The 13,908-nt window shown below is 46.3% G+C and overlaps 1 protein-coding gene across 1 annotated transcript; it reads left to right on the top strand.

Annotated features, from left to right (window-relative positions):
• Window positions 1-10,201: 10,201 nt before the first annotated feature.
• Window positions 10,202-12,588, top strand: LOC138265197 (trichohyalin-like). The gene is made up of 4 exons (XM_069212737.1): window positions 10,202-10,363; window positions 10,679-11,223; window positions 11,388-11,859; window positions 11,950-12,588. Exons 1-4 carry the CDS (start codon window positions 10,202-10,204, stop codon window positions 12,586-12,588), a joined length of 1,818 nt encoding a protein of 605 aa, XP_069068838.1.
• The last annotated feature ends 1,320 nt before the right edge of the window (window positions 12,589-13,908 follow it).

Below are 13,908 nucleotides of genomic sequence, written 5' to 3' on the forward strand. Positions count from 1 at the left end.
GTCTACAACCCATGCAACCACAACAGGTGCAAATGCCTCGTGTGCAAATGACACAATTGCAGCCAATACAACAGCAGTTTCCTATGGTACCTAATCAGCAAATGCAAATACCCTTAGCACCAATGAATCAGCAGCAAGCAATGCTTCCTCAACAGGTCACGGGTCAGGGAATGAGTCAAAATGACACAGTACACCAATTCCCACTACACAGCGAGAATGGAATAAACAATGTATGGGAGAGTGGAAGTTCAGATGAGGAGGGAAATTGTGTGCTTGCAGCATCTTTGGAAGTTGATAAAAAGGGTCCGTATGTGGAGGGAAGAGTTATGGGTCATCGCGTTTCATTCTTGGTTGACACAGGAGCCACACGTTCCACCGTTAGGAGCATTGAAGTGCCAAATTTGCCACTTTCAAGGAGAACAGTTCAAGTAGTGGGAGTAGCAAACAGGTACCTGACAAACCCAATCACAGATCCAGTACAAGTCAGAATTGGCAACTATCAAGGGTCACATAATTTTGTGGTATGTGACTCGAGCCCGATATCACTGTTAGGGAGAGACCTAGGGCCGTATTTATACTCTGGTTGCGCCGAATTTGCGTCGTTTTTTTCGACGCAAATTCGACGCTAAACTAACGCCAACTAACGCCATATTTATACTATGGCGTTAGACGCTTCGGGCGCCAAAGTGCCCGGAGTGTGCGTAATTTTTTAGCGTGAACCCCTTCCTTGCGTTAATGATATGCAAGGGAGGCGTTCCCGTCTTAAAAAATGACTCCCAGTCCTTTACGTGGTATTTATACTCCCGGGCAAAAATGACGCCCGGGAGTGGGCGTGGCCAAAAACGGCGCATTTGCGCCGCTTTTTAACGCCTGGGTCAGGCATGGCGTTAAGGGACAAGTGGGCTCAAAATGAGCCCAGAGTGCCCTCCCCTGCCCCCAGGGACCCCCCCTGCCACCCTTGCCCACCCCAGGAGGACACCCAAGGACGGAGGGACCCATCCCATGGACATTAAGGTAAGTTCAGGTAAGTATTTCTTTTTTTATTTTTTGTGGCATAGGGGGGCCTTATTTGTGCCCCCCTACATGCCACTATGCCCAATGACCATGCCCAGGGGACAGAAGTCCCCTGGGCATGGCCATTGGGCAAGGGGGCAAGACTCCTATCTTTACAATGATAGGAGTCATGTTGATGGGGGATGGGCGTCGTTAAAAAATGGCGCAAGTCGGGTTAAGACGATTTTTTCGACGCAACCTGACTTGCCCCATTTTAAGACGCCCATACGCCATTTTCCCCCTACGCCGGCGCTGTCTGGTGTACGTGGTTTTTTTCCACGCACACCAGGCAGCGCCGGTCTGGTAGCGCCGGCTAACGCCATTCAATAAATACGGCGCCCGCATGGCGCTTCAGAATGGCGTTAGACGGCGCTAAATTTTTTGACGCTAAACTGCGTTAGCGCAGTTTTGCGTCAAAAAGTATAAATATGGCCCCTATTGTGCAAATTGGGATGTTCGATTATGTGTTCGAACGATGGAATTAGAATTCAGACGAGCAGTGATGGGGAAGAAGAGGACAGTGTAGAAGGGGATGAGATGGAGACTGTCGATGAAGAGTATCCTCTGATTACCCTTTTTCCGATGATCACTGAAGCAGATATTCCAGCTGAGTTACAGGAAACAGTCGGAAAAGAAGTGTGGGATATGACAGGAAAAGAGGTAGGATTGGTGAAAGGAGTGGAACCATGGAAAGTGACTGTAAAACCCAATGTAACCTTTCCCCAGACCCCACAGTACCACATGGCACAAGACACCCTCATAAAAGTTGCCCAACTCATTGATGAGTTTGTGAAACAGGGAGTACTGAAGGAAGTGTTAAGCAGTCCATGTAATTCACCAATTATGGGACTAATAAAGCCAAGTGGAAAGGTCCGAATTGTGCAGGACTTGAGGAAAATAAATGACATAATAATAAAATGTTGCCCTGTAGTACCAAATCCAGCTGTGATAATGTTTCAAGTCCCTTGCGATGCCGAGTGGTTCTCAGTCATCGACTTGTCACAAGCATTCTTTTCGGTGCCTCTTCATGAGGACAGCCAATTTCTCTTTTGTTTCAAATTCTTAGACAGAGTTTACAGTTGGTGTCGAATTCCTCAAGGGTTTTCGGAGTCACCGTCAATTTTCAATCAGATTCTAAAGAAAGATTTGGAAGCGTTGGAATTACCATTCGAGTCAACCCTAGTACAGTACATTGATGACTTACTGATTGCATCTAGGACAGAAAGTGACTGCACAGCTGACACCATTGCCCTATTGAACCATTTGGGAAGAAATGGACACAAGGTGTCTCCTTCAAAATTACAATTCTGCCGGAAGAAAGTGAAATATTTGGGTCACCAAATAGAGAAAGGGTCACGGAGAATAATGAAGGAAAGGATAACGAGTGTACTCCAAATGAGTCCCCCAAAGACGAGGAGGGAGGTGAGGAAGTTCTTGGGAATGGTGAGCTACTGTCGCCAGTGGATTCCCAACTTCTCAACTCTAGCAAAACCTTTACTGAAACTGACCCAGAAGGATGCATTGGATGAAATTGAGCTGAAAGGAGATGAGATGGATGCTTTTATTGAATTGAAAGAATGCATGTGCAGGGCTCCAGCTTTAGGTATGCCTGACTACACAAAGCCTTTCACATTGTTTTGTCATGAACGAGATGCATGTTCCTTGTCTTTCTTGACCCAAGCCCATGGTGGCGTAAACAGACCAGTAGCATATTTTTCAGCTACTTTGGATCCGGTCGCAGCAGCACTGCCAGGGTGCTTGCGTGCCGCAGCAGCAGTTGGTATCAGCCTCACTCAGAGTGAAGGAATAGTGATGGGACACCCTTTAACAGTCATGGTCCCTCACTCAGTCGAGATACTTTTGACATGTTCCCGAACACAGCACATGACTGGTGCTAGACTCACAAGGTACGAAACAATAATTCTGGGATCACCTAATGTGCAGCTGAAAAGGTGCACTACGTTGAATCCAGCAACCTTGTTTCCCAGTGAAAATGCTGAAATTGAGAACGCTGAAGACATCGAGCACGACTGTCTTCAGGTGACTGAATTTTGCACCAAACCAAGGCCTGATATCAAAGATACCAGATTAGAAGAAAATGATCAAATCATTTTTGTTGATGGTTCATGTTTAAGAGATGCACTGGGTGTATTGAAAGCAGGGTACGCTGTATGTACTGTAACAGGTGTTCTGGAAGCCTCTTGGCTTCAAGGGGTTTACTCAGCACAGGTAGCAGAATTGGTAGCCCTTACTAGAGCTTGCCAACTTTCTGCATTGATGAAAGTTACTATTTACACTGACAGCCAATACGGGTTTGGAATAGTGCATGATTTTGGACAATTGTGGTCACAGAGAGGCTTCATGACCTCTTCAGGATCACCAGTGAAAAATGGTGAAAGAATAAGAGAATTGTTACACGCCATCCAGTTACCAGGAGAAGTAGCAGTGGTGAAATGCAGTGCACACTCGAAGGGACAAGACTATGTTTCCCTGGGAAATGGATATGCGGATCAAGTCGCAAGGTTTTGCGCATTGAACTGTATATTGCTCAGGGATGAATGGAATTTGATAAGCGAACCAGAACTTGAACAAAGCGAAATCTTTGCTCTAAAGGTTATAGATACAATGGACGAATTGAAATCCTTACAGAATGATGTCAGTGAGGATGAGAAACTCTCGTGGACCAAATCACAATGTGTAAAGAGACTAGATGAATTATGGGTTTCAAGTGAAGGGAAATTCGTTCTTCCAAATAGCCTTTTGACACAGATAGCCAGATTTTACCATGGACAAGCTCATCTTGGGAAGGATGCCATGATTAGCTTATTTAAAACTGATTGGTTTAACCCCAAATTCCGTCAAGTTGCTGAAGCAGTTTGCCACCGTTGCGTCATTTGCCAACAGATGAACGCAGGGAAGGGAACCATAGTAAATTTGAGCCACATTGGAAGAGCAGGGGGTCCATTCAGCAGGATGCAAATGGATTTCATTGAGATGCCTGTGCATGGAGGCTTGAAGTATGTGTTGGTGGTTGTGTGCATTTTTAGTCACTGGATTGAAGCATACCCTACACGCAGAAATGACAGTATCACAGTTGCAAAACTACTCTTGAGAGAGTTAATACCACGTTTCGGATTCCCGATCTCTTTAGAATCAGATAAGGGAAGTCACTTCAATAATGAAGTAATAAAATTGCTTTGTGCAGCACTGAACATTGAGCAAAAGCTGCATTGTAACTACCGCCCTGAAGCATCAGGTTTAGTGGAGCAAATGAATGGCACATTGAAATCAAGAATGGCGAAAATATGCGCATCAACAAACTTGAAATGGCCCGACGCATTGCCTTTGGTGTTGATGTCAATGAGAAACACCCCTGACCGAAAGACTGGACTGTCTCCACACGAGATTCTCATGGGCAGAGCTATGAGACTTCCAGTAGTTCCTGCAAATGCACTTTTGAATATTACAGATGATATGGTGTTAGACTACTGCAAAGGTCTAGCTGATGTGGTTCGCTCTTTCTCTCACCAGGTGGAGGCAACCACCTTGCCACCGATCCAAGGTCCAGGACACACCCTGAAAGCAGGTGACTGGGTTGTGATAAAGAAGCACGTGAGGAAGTCGTGTTTGGAACCCCGTTGGAAAGGACCCTTCCAAGTGATTTTGACGACTACAACCGCTGTGAAGTGTGCGGGAGTTCCCAATTGGATTCACGCCAGTCACACAAAGAGGGTATTGTGTCCCACAGACGAGGAAGTTGAAGCGCTGAAGTTACCAGTACCTGATAACAAAGTGCCAAGCGCTGAGACAGAGCGAAAAAGAACTAAAAGCGAACAGGCAGAAATAGAGGAGGGAGAAATATTCTCTGAGGACGAAGCAACTGATTCACTTGGGGAAGACCAAGGAGGAGCCTCAGAAAGCGACGAAGCAGCTGAAGGTAACAAAGAGCCTGAAGCAGCTGAAAGTGACAAAGAGCCTGAAGAAAGTAACGGTGACAAAGGGCTCGAAACAGGTGAAGAAGCAGGAGAGCCTGATCAGAGGAGGGCTTTCCCAGAAGCAGACGATTCAGAAAAAGAAAAGGAAAACCTGATTGACTCCCCAGAAGGAGGGGACAAGGCAGAACAGAACGAAACTGCTCAAACTCCTTCAGAAGAAATTGCAGGTCCATCAAGTGGACCCAGTGCGAAAAGAAGACCAAGCATATCGCCAGTAAAATTAAGAACTAGAGAAGCGTTGAACGACAGTGAAGGGCCAAGAGTGAAAGAGAAAAGAAAGGAAGTGTCTGTCGTAGTACCAACACCAAGTGAAGAAAAAGACTTGGCCAAAGAGGAAAGTACGAGTGAGAAAGAATCAAAGAGAGATGCAAAATTGAAAAGAAAAAGGATACCGAGCAGAAGGTATTCCGGTCCGGAGTGGGCATACATAACCAATAACGATTGGTCAGACGAATTTGTATCCCTCAGTCTCGAGAACGAAGAAGCAGAACTACACTTTGGAAACAAAAGTTTTATGGACTCTGTTGATTGAAGACATTGGTCACCTGATTGACTTTCAACCGGCTAAGACATTGCTAACTTGATTGACTTTGAAACCGATCTTGAGACAACGCTGCTAACCGATCAGAGACTAGGTTGCTAAAGAAAACTGTGTGAACATTGAACTCGTTCAGCTTTGTAAATACCTGCAAAACCGCTTTGATAAGGTGTCCTCAACTCTCTGATTCTATACGGATCATGACTAGTTTCACTACACAGGGGCGTAAAATGAAATATTGTAAATACATGTGTATAGGTTTATTAACTGCATGCGTACTAATCATCGTGGTAATAGTTCTTGGAATGCATGGGAAGAATGAGAAAGAGACAAATGATGCTACTACTTCTAAACCTACTATTGTTACTGAACTAACCGCTCTGAAAAGACTCGAACAAGACGAGAGACACTTGCATGATAAAAAGGAACTTTCATTTAACGTTTTCTATCGCTTACTGAGTGAGTATGTTGAGACCATGGATGCGAAAGATTGTTATGTGTGTACACAAATACCTACCTCAGTAGTGGAAGGGGTAACGTATCACAGCATGCCTCTTACGTATGGGATAACATGTAGTATAGTAGCTTCCAGATTTTATGCTCAAAAGGACATTCATTATTTCTATACTAATTACGATGTTACATTTGCATATGTCCCCATAATAGGGCATTTAAGTAAGATAGCTCGAGATTATTATGCCAAGTTAATGAGGGAATTCTTTGAACCAATGTCACCTTTTCACACAGCTCACGCACATAGAGAGAACCTTACATGTTTGCTTTCACCAGTAGAAATAGAATTTTTAGATCGCACTGATGATAGGAAGAATGAAATGAAGGAGAAATTAGAGAGGGAATTACACGAAAGGACGTCTGTGGATAATTATGCTTTTGCTGCAATAAAGACACAAGGGAAAATAGCTTTAGATACATTGCATGTAGGCAGATTTTGTATACATAGATTTCCATCATATTATGACACCGTTTTTGTGGGAACGAGTGAATGTAAACATACGTATGCATTTCAATCTAAGTGGACGTTCATGCTGAATGGACAAGATCCAGTTATTCCTGGAGTATATTATATTTGTGGACTCAACGCCTATTATCGTCTTCCCAAAGGATGGTATGGGAGGTGTTATTTGGGAATAGTGTTCCCAAAAGTTTACCAACTAGATGACTTAAAGAAATTTCCAAAGCTGTCTCAATCACATTGTGTTCAGAAAAGGGAGACAGCTTCTGGTGTGGTAGGAGACATATTTGGAGCATTGATTCCTTCAGTAGGAGTCATATTGAATTCAATCAAAATACGAAAGTTGTCTACTATTGTGGATAACATGCTGACAAAGTTTTCAGGAGCTATAATCCTGATGGATGCTGAACTTGCTGCAGAAAGAGCTATGACTCTTCAAAATCGGCTTGCCTTAGACATTCTATTAGCAAAGGATGGCGGCGTTTGCAAAATGCTTGGTACACGTCAATGCTGTACCTATATACCAGACAGTAGTGGAAAGATTAGAACAATGCTTACGAACTTAACCAAAAAAAGCGTGGATTTGAAGGAATTGAAAGAGCCCGGAGTTTGGGAGAAGGATGGAAAGGGATTTGCTTCTGTGGGAAATTGGCTCAGCAACGTTTGGAACGGATTGTTATTAAAGATAGTAAAGGGAATATTAATAGTATTAATTTGTTTATTAGGTCCTTGGGGAATATGGAAAGTTATTAAAATAATAAAAGCAAGGAATAAAAGAAAGAGAGAGGAGAAAATAGAAAACAAAATGGTGGAAATTTATAGAGAAAAATCAAAAGGGACTAAAAGAAAAAGGGAATTGACTGAAGTGCCAAATTACTATACAGAATTTTAATGGAATAAAATTTGTGGGTAGATTTGATGTGATGACATAATTAGTCATCAGAGGAGGGATTGATGACGCAGAAAAAGAAAGTCCGACATATATTCATGTATACTGTGTAATCAATACATATAATGAAGTGTGATTTTAGTAAAGAAATAATGTACGAGGGAAATTGTGCCCTCGGGGTAGTTCGCCATCATTGTAAACGAGCTTTATTAATCATGAAGTATTGAAAATGTAGTAATCCATCATAATCGCAAATGTATGCCATGATTTCTTGTTTGAAAACTGTTTTGCTTAGCTTAAATTTAGTATAGGCTTTGGCCTAGTTGCCTGGCTTCAAATTCTAACTGCGTGACTCTTTTTTTTCCTTGAACTAATGAAACATATATTCTTGCTTGAAGTTGTATTTTTCCAGTAGAAACTGGCTGGTACACTTATCTCCAAGGTTTCGTGCTAGGCCGGTTACATCCCCTTTGATACAAGGTCAGTCTCTGCAGGTGCGGACAATGAAGGTACAGATACCAAAAATAATTGGCAAACCATGATACAATTTGTGTTCCAAGGCTCCAAGGCTAATGTATGCACAAATAAGTTCTAGTAAAAGGCAATTTTTCATTGGACAATTTGAAGCCAACCTATGAACCCTCCAATGGAAGACCCTGCAGAATTTGGAATGTTTCTTACTTAAACCCACCGGACAAAGAGAAGTCAGCCATTTTTTTTTATGCCAGTTTGAAGCCTGATGCCAGATTCCATTTTGGACGACACCCTGATGCCCTTTTCTCTATTCAAGAGAAAGAGACTTTAAGAATTCTCACCCTAGAGACTTTAACTTTGATTTGCCCCGTCTTGCCTATGCAGTAACTCTACCCTATTCTCCTTGCCGCTGCAAGGAAACTTGCCCTTAACTTTGCCCCTTCGAAACTTGCCCTATGCTGATCAACCGGTACCTGAAGGATGAAGACTTTTCTTGAATGCTGATTGTATTTGGTAAATATGAAAGGATAAATGTATTATGCATTGTGTTTTTCCTTTTAGGTACCAACTGCTATTTTGACAGGGCCCTAGCTAGAAGTTTTCCAAATTTGTGTTGACTAAATTCGTTTCGCATGAAGTCCCACATGCCAATGCTAATTAGAGGTTAGTCGAGGTATTCATTCAATGTATCATGAAGAATTGAAATCTTGTTATGCTGACCGAATGTATGCAATTAGTCAAATACAGTTAGTCACATTGGTGATTTGCATTGCTATAACAGAGTGTATCATCATCCAGATTTTGCGTAGATTGCGTTTCTTCCACCGTTATGGACAGCTAGTAATGTTCATATACATATATCAATTGGTTTTGAGACATATATATATCGTGCTAGCTTTGTTAATATAGGGAAATAAATTCACTAACTTTTAATAAACTGGTGTGGTTATTCATGACTGAAAGGTCATGGTGCGCCGAAATACCAACTGTTATTGATTTCTGATGTGCTATATTGATCTATCAATCGAGTACTGATTATTGATTACAACGGTTATTGATTTATTGATCTGAGTGACTCGACTATTGAGGATGAGGAGAGCCTGACTCGGTTAAAAGATTCAGCGACCTCCAGCGTGTCCAGGTACAGGTAATTTTATAAGGGCTGGACGCATTACCAAGAGCAAGAGCAGGGCAAGAGCAGGGCAAGAGCAGAGCAAGAGCAGAGCAAGAGCAGGGCAAGAGCAAGAGCAGGGCAAGAGCAGAGCAAGAGCAGGGCAAGCGCAGAGCAAGAGCAAGCAGAGCAAGAGCAGGGCAAGAGCAGAGCAAGAGCAGAGCAGGGCAAGAGCAGGGCAAGAGAAACAGCAGGGAAAGAGCAGGACAAGAGCAGGGCAAGAGGAAGAGCAAGAGCAGAGCAAGAGCAGGGCAAGAGAAAGAACAGGGCAAGAGCAGAGCAAGAGCAAGCAGAGCAAGAGCAAGAGCAGGTCAAGAGAAAGAACAGGGCAAGAGCACGGCAAGCAGAGCAAGAGCAAGCAGAGCAAGAGCAGGACAAGAGCAGGTCAAGAGAAAGAACAGGGCAAGAGCACGGCAAGCAGAGCAAGAGCAAGCAGGGCAAGAGCAGGACAAGAGCAGGGCAAGATCAAGCAGAGCAAGAGCAGGGCAAGAGCAGGTCAAGAGCAAGCAGGGCAAGAGCAAGCAGAGGAAGAGCAGGCCAAGAGCAAGAGCATGGTAAGAGCAAGCAGGGCAAGAGCAAGAGCAGGCCAAGAGCAAGAGCAGGGCAAGAGCAGGGCAAGAGCAAGCAGGGCAAGAGCAGGGCAAGAGCAGAGCAAGAGCAGGGCAAGAGCAAGAGCAGGGCAAGAACAAGAGCAAGAGCAGGGCAAGAGCAGAGCAAGAGCAGGGCAAGCCAAGCAAGAGCAGAGCAAGAGCAAGCAGAGCAAGAGCAAGCAGAGCAAGAGCAGGGCATGAGGAAGCAGAGCAAGCACAGCAAGAGCAAGCAGAGCAAGAGCAGGGCATGAGGAAGCAGAGCTAGAGCAAGGCAAGAGCAAGAGCAGGGCAAGAACAAGCAGAGCAAGAGCAGGGCAAGAGCAAGAGCAGGGCAAGAACAAGCAGAGCAAGAGCAGGGCAAGAACAGGGCAAGAGCAGGGCAAGAGCAAGCAGGGCAAGAGCAAGCACAGCAAGAGCAGTGCAAGATCAGGGCAAGAGCAAGGGAAGAGCAGGGCAAGAGCAAGCAGTGCCAGAGCAAGCAGAGCAAGGCAAGAGCAAGAGATTGGCTAGAACAGAGTATGTGCAAGGCAAGAGCAGGGCAAGAGCAAGAGCAGGGCAAGAGCAAGAGCAGAGCAAGAGCAGGGCAAGAGCGAGAGCAAGGCAAGAGCAAGCAGAGCAAGAGCAAGCAGAGCAAGAGCAAGAAGAGCAAGCAGAGGAAGAGCAAGCAGAGCAAGAGCAAGGCAAGTGCAAACAGAGCAAGAGCAAGCAGAGCAAGAGCAAGCAGAGCAAGAGCAGGGCAAATGCAAACAGAGCAAGAGCAAGCAGAGCAAGAGAAAGCAGAGCAAAGAGCAAGCAGTGCACGAGCAAGCAGAGCAAGAGCAGGGCAAGGGTGAGGAGAGCAAGAGCAGGGCAAGAGCAAGCAGAGCAAGAGCAAGTAGAGCAAGAGCAAGCAGTGCAAGAGCAAAGGCAGGGCAAGAGCAGGGCAAGAGCAGGGCAAGAGCAAGCAGATCGGGAGCATAGCAAGAGCAGGGTAAGAGCAAGCAGATCAAGAGCAGGGCAAGAGCGAGCAGAGCAATAGCAAGCAGAGGAAGAGCAGGGCAAGAGCAAGCAGAGCAAGAACAGGGCAAGAGCAGGGTAAGAGCAGGGCAAGAGCAAGCAGAGCAAGAGCAGAGCAAGAGCACGCAGAGCAAGCAGGGCAAGAGCAGAGCAACAGCAGACCAAGAGCAAGCAGACCAAGAGCAAGCAGAGCAAGAGCAGGGCAAGAGCAGGGCAAGAGCAAGCAGAGCAAGAGCAAGCAGAGCAAGAGTAGGGAAAGAGCAGGGCAAGTGCAAACAGAGCAAGAGCAAGCAGAGCAAGAGCAAGCAGAGCAAGAGCAGGGCAAATGCAAACAGAGCAAGAGCAAGCAGAGCAAGAGCAAGCAGAGCAAAGAGCAAGCAGTGCACGAGCAAGCAGAGCAAGAGCAGGGCAAGGGTGAGGAGAGCAAGAGCAGGGCAAGAGCAAGCAGAGCAAGAGCAAGTAGAGCAAGAGCAAGCAGTGCAAGAGTAAAGGCAGGGCAAGAGCAGGGCAAGAGCAAGCAGATCGGGAGCATAGCAAGAGCAGGGTAAGAGCAAGCAGATCAAGAGCAGGGCAAGAGCGAGCAGAGCAATAGCAAGCAGAGGAAGAGCAGGGCAAGAGCAAGCAGAGCAAGAACAGGGCAAGAGCAGGGTAAGAGCAGGGCAAGAGCAAGCAGAGCAAGAGCAGAGCAAGAGCACGCAGAGCAAGTAGGGCAAGAGCAGAGCAACAGCAGACCAAGAGCAAGCAGACCAAGAGCAAGCAGAGCAAGAGCAGGGCAAGAGCAGGGCAAGAGCAAGCAGAGCAAGAGCAAGCAGAGCAAGAGCAGAGCAAGAGTAGGGAAAGAGCAGGGCAAGAGCAGGGCAAGAGCAATCAGAGCAAGAGCAAGCAGAGCAAGAGCAGGGCAAGAGCAGGGCAAGAGCAGAGCAAGAGCAGGGCAAGAGCGAAAGCAAGGCAAGAGCAAGCAGAGCAAGAGCAAGCAGAGCAAAAGCAAGGCAAGAGCAAGCAGGGCAAAAGCAAGCAGAGCAAGAGCAAGAAGAGCAAGCAGAGCAAGAGCAAGAAGAGCAAGAGCAGGGCAAGAGCAAGAGCAGGGCAAGAGCAAGAGCAGGGCAAGCGCAAACAGAGCAAGAGCAAGCAGAGCAAGAGCAAGCAAGAGCAGGGCAAGAGCAAGCAGAGCAAGAGCAGGGCAAGAGCAGGGCAAGCACAAGCAGAGCGAGAGCAGGGAGATAAAGCAGGGCAATAGCAAGCAGAGCAAGAGTAGGGCAAGAGCAAGCAGACAAGAGCAGGGCAAGAGCAAGCAGAGCAACAGCAGGGCAAGAGAAAGAAGAGCAAGAGCAGACAGAGCAAGCAGGGCAAGAGCAAGCAGGGCAAGTGCAAGCAGAGCAAGAGCAGGGCAAGAGCAGAGCAAGAGCAAGCAGAGCAAGAGCAGGCAGAGAAAACAGGGCAAGAGCAAGCAGAGCAAGAGCAAGCAGAGCAAGAGCAAGCAGAGCAAGAGCAGGACAAGAGCAGGGCAAGAGCAGGGCAAGAGCAAGAGCAGAGGAAGAGCAGGGCAAGAGCAAGCAGAGCAACAGCAGGGCAAGAGCAAGAGCAGGGCAAGAGCAGGGCTAGAGCAAGCAGAGTAAGAGCAGGGCAAGAGCAAGCAGAGCAAGAGCAAACAGAGCAAGACCAGGGCAAGAGCAAGAGCAGAGCAAGAGCAAGAGCAGAGCAAGAGCAAGAGCAGAGCAAGAGCAGGGCAAGAGCAGGGCAAGAGCAGAGCACGAGCAGGGCAAGAGCAAGAGCAGGGCAAGAGCAAGCAGAGCAAGAGCAGGGCAAGAGCAAGCAGAGCAAGAGCAAGCAGGGCAAGAACCGGGACTCACACCCCTCAGGTGATGCATGTGGTGGGCCTTCGATGATTACATCTGCAGGCAGGCCATGAAGAAGTAACTGAAGGCAGGACTCCTGGGTTACTGAGGCAAATGACTGAGTAACTTATCCATTTCAGGTTTCTTCTCTATTTTCTTGATCTTGCTGTCCTATAATTTAGCCTGTTATTAAGGTGTGAATACAAATTCCAGAATGCAAAGCAAAAACCTGGTCTGGATGCGTTACTCATGCATTTGCCAGTGATAGTTTAGACAGTCTGTGTCACGTTGGGCTTGCTGATTACCACAGGTTCATTACTTTTTGTACAGAAAATAATGGCAGATCTGATGATCAAACCAGCATACCAATCATTACAACAACAAAAAAACACCTCTGCTGTCGTGGACCAGGCCAGGTGAATGCCCCAAACAGATCATACACCATGCACAGATATCTCAAGCTTTCATTTGAATCTGGACCTTCCCAACACAAAAATGGAGGAAAGTAGATCATTTTGGCTGTGATTACAGCATTGCATCACAACACTGCTGCACATGAGATAACTGGGTCTGTGAGGACCTTTCCAAGCACCTTCTGACCAGAGTGTGGCTTCGTGAATACAAAAAGCACTGCAAGCAGAAACAGAGGGTCATATACATAGGAAAGACACGCAGTGCAGCAACTCACCTTGCTGTGCTGCGTGACACATAAAGGGCAGTATTGCACCGTATTTAAGGCTATATGATGCATTCCTGCCTTTCCCTTGCGCTGCCATGATTTTGGCTCCCTGGCCACGGTGCACGGGTGCCTCCGTGGCATGAAGGATTGTTTGTGTGCAGGAAGAGGAACTAACAAGGAGAAATAAAGATACTTGTTTTCATTACGCCTCCCTGGGAAGGTGTAGCGTTTTGGCTCATTCCCAGATTGACCATTCAAGTAAATCTGGGAATATGTTAAAATCCAGGGATGTTGCATGGGAACATCCACACAACACCCATGGAATGCATTCCCAGGCCAGAGTAAAGCAGCACAGCGTTGCTTTACTCCAGATTTATGAAGCCACTCAGGGCCACACAAAGGGGGTCATTACAACATTGGCGGTAAAAGCCGCTTACCGCCGTGCAGAAGACAGCCAACACACTGCTGCAGCTGCAGAATTCCGCCACGGCCATTATGACCCACAGCTCGGAATCTGCCAAAATTGAGACACCCACACAAATCCGCCACACCAAAGGTCAGTGATAAACTGGCGAAAACAAAACCTCCACGTCACACCAACAGGAATACGCCCACACTATCACGACCCACGAATCCACGCGGCGGTCTTTCAACCGCGGTATTCCATTGGCGGTACACACCGCCGCACTCAAAATACACACACATATACAAAACA

Source organism: Pleurodeles waltl, chromosome 11 (genome assembly GCF_031143425.1).
Source record: "Pleurodeles waltl isolate 20211129_DDA chromosome 11, aPleWal1.hap1.20221129, whole genome shotgun sequence".
Lineage (NCBI taxonomy): Eukaryota > Metazoa > Chordata > Amphibia > Caudata > Salamandridae > Pleurodeles > Pleurodeles waltl.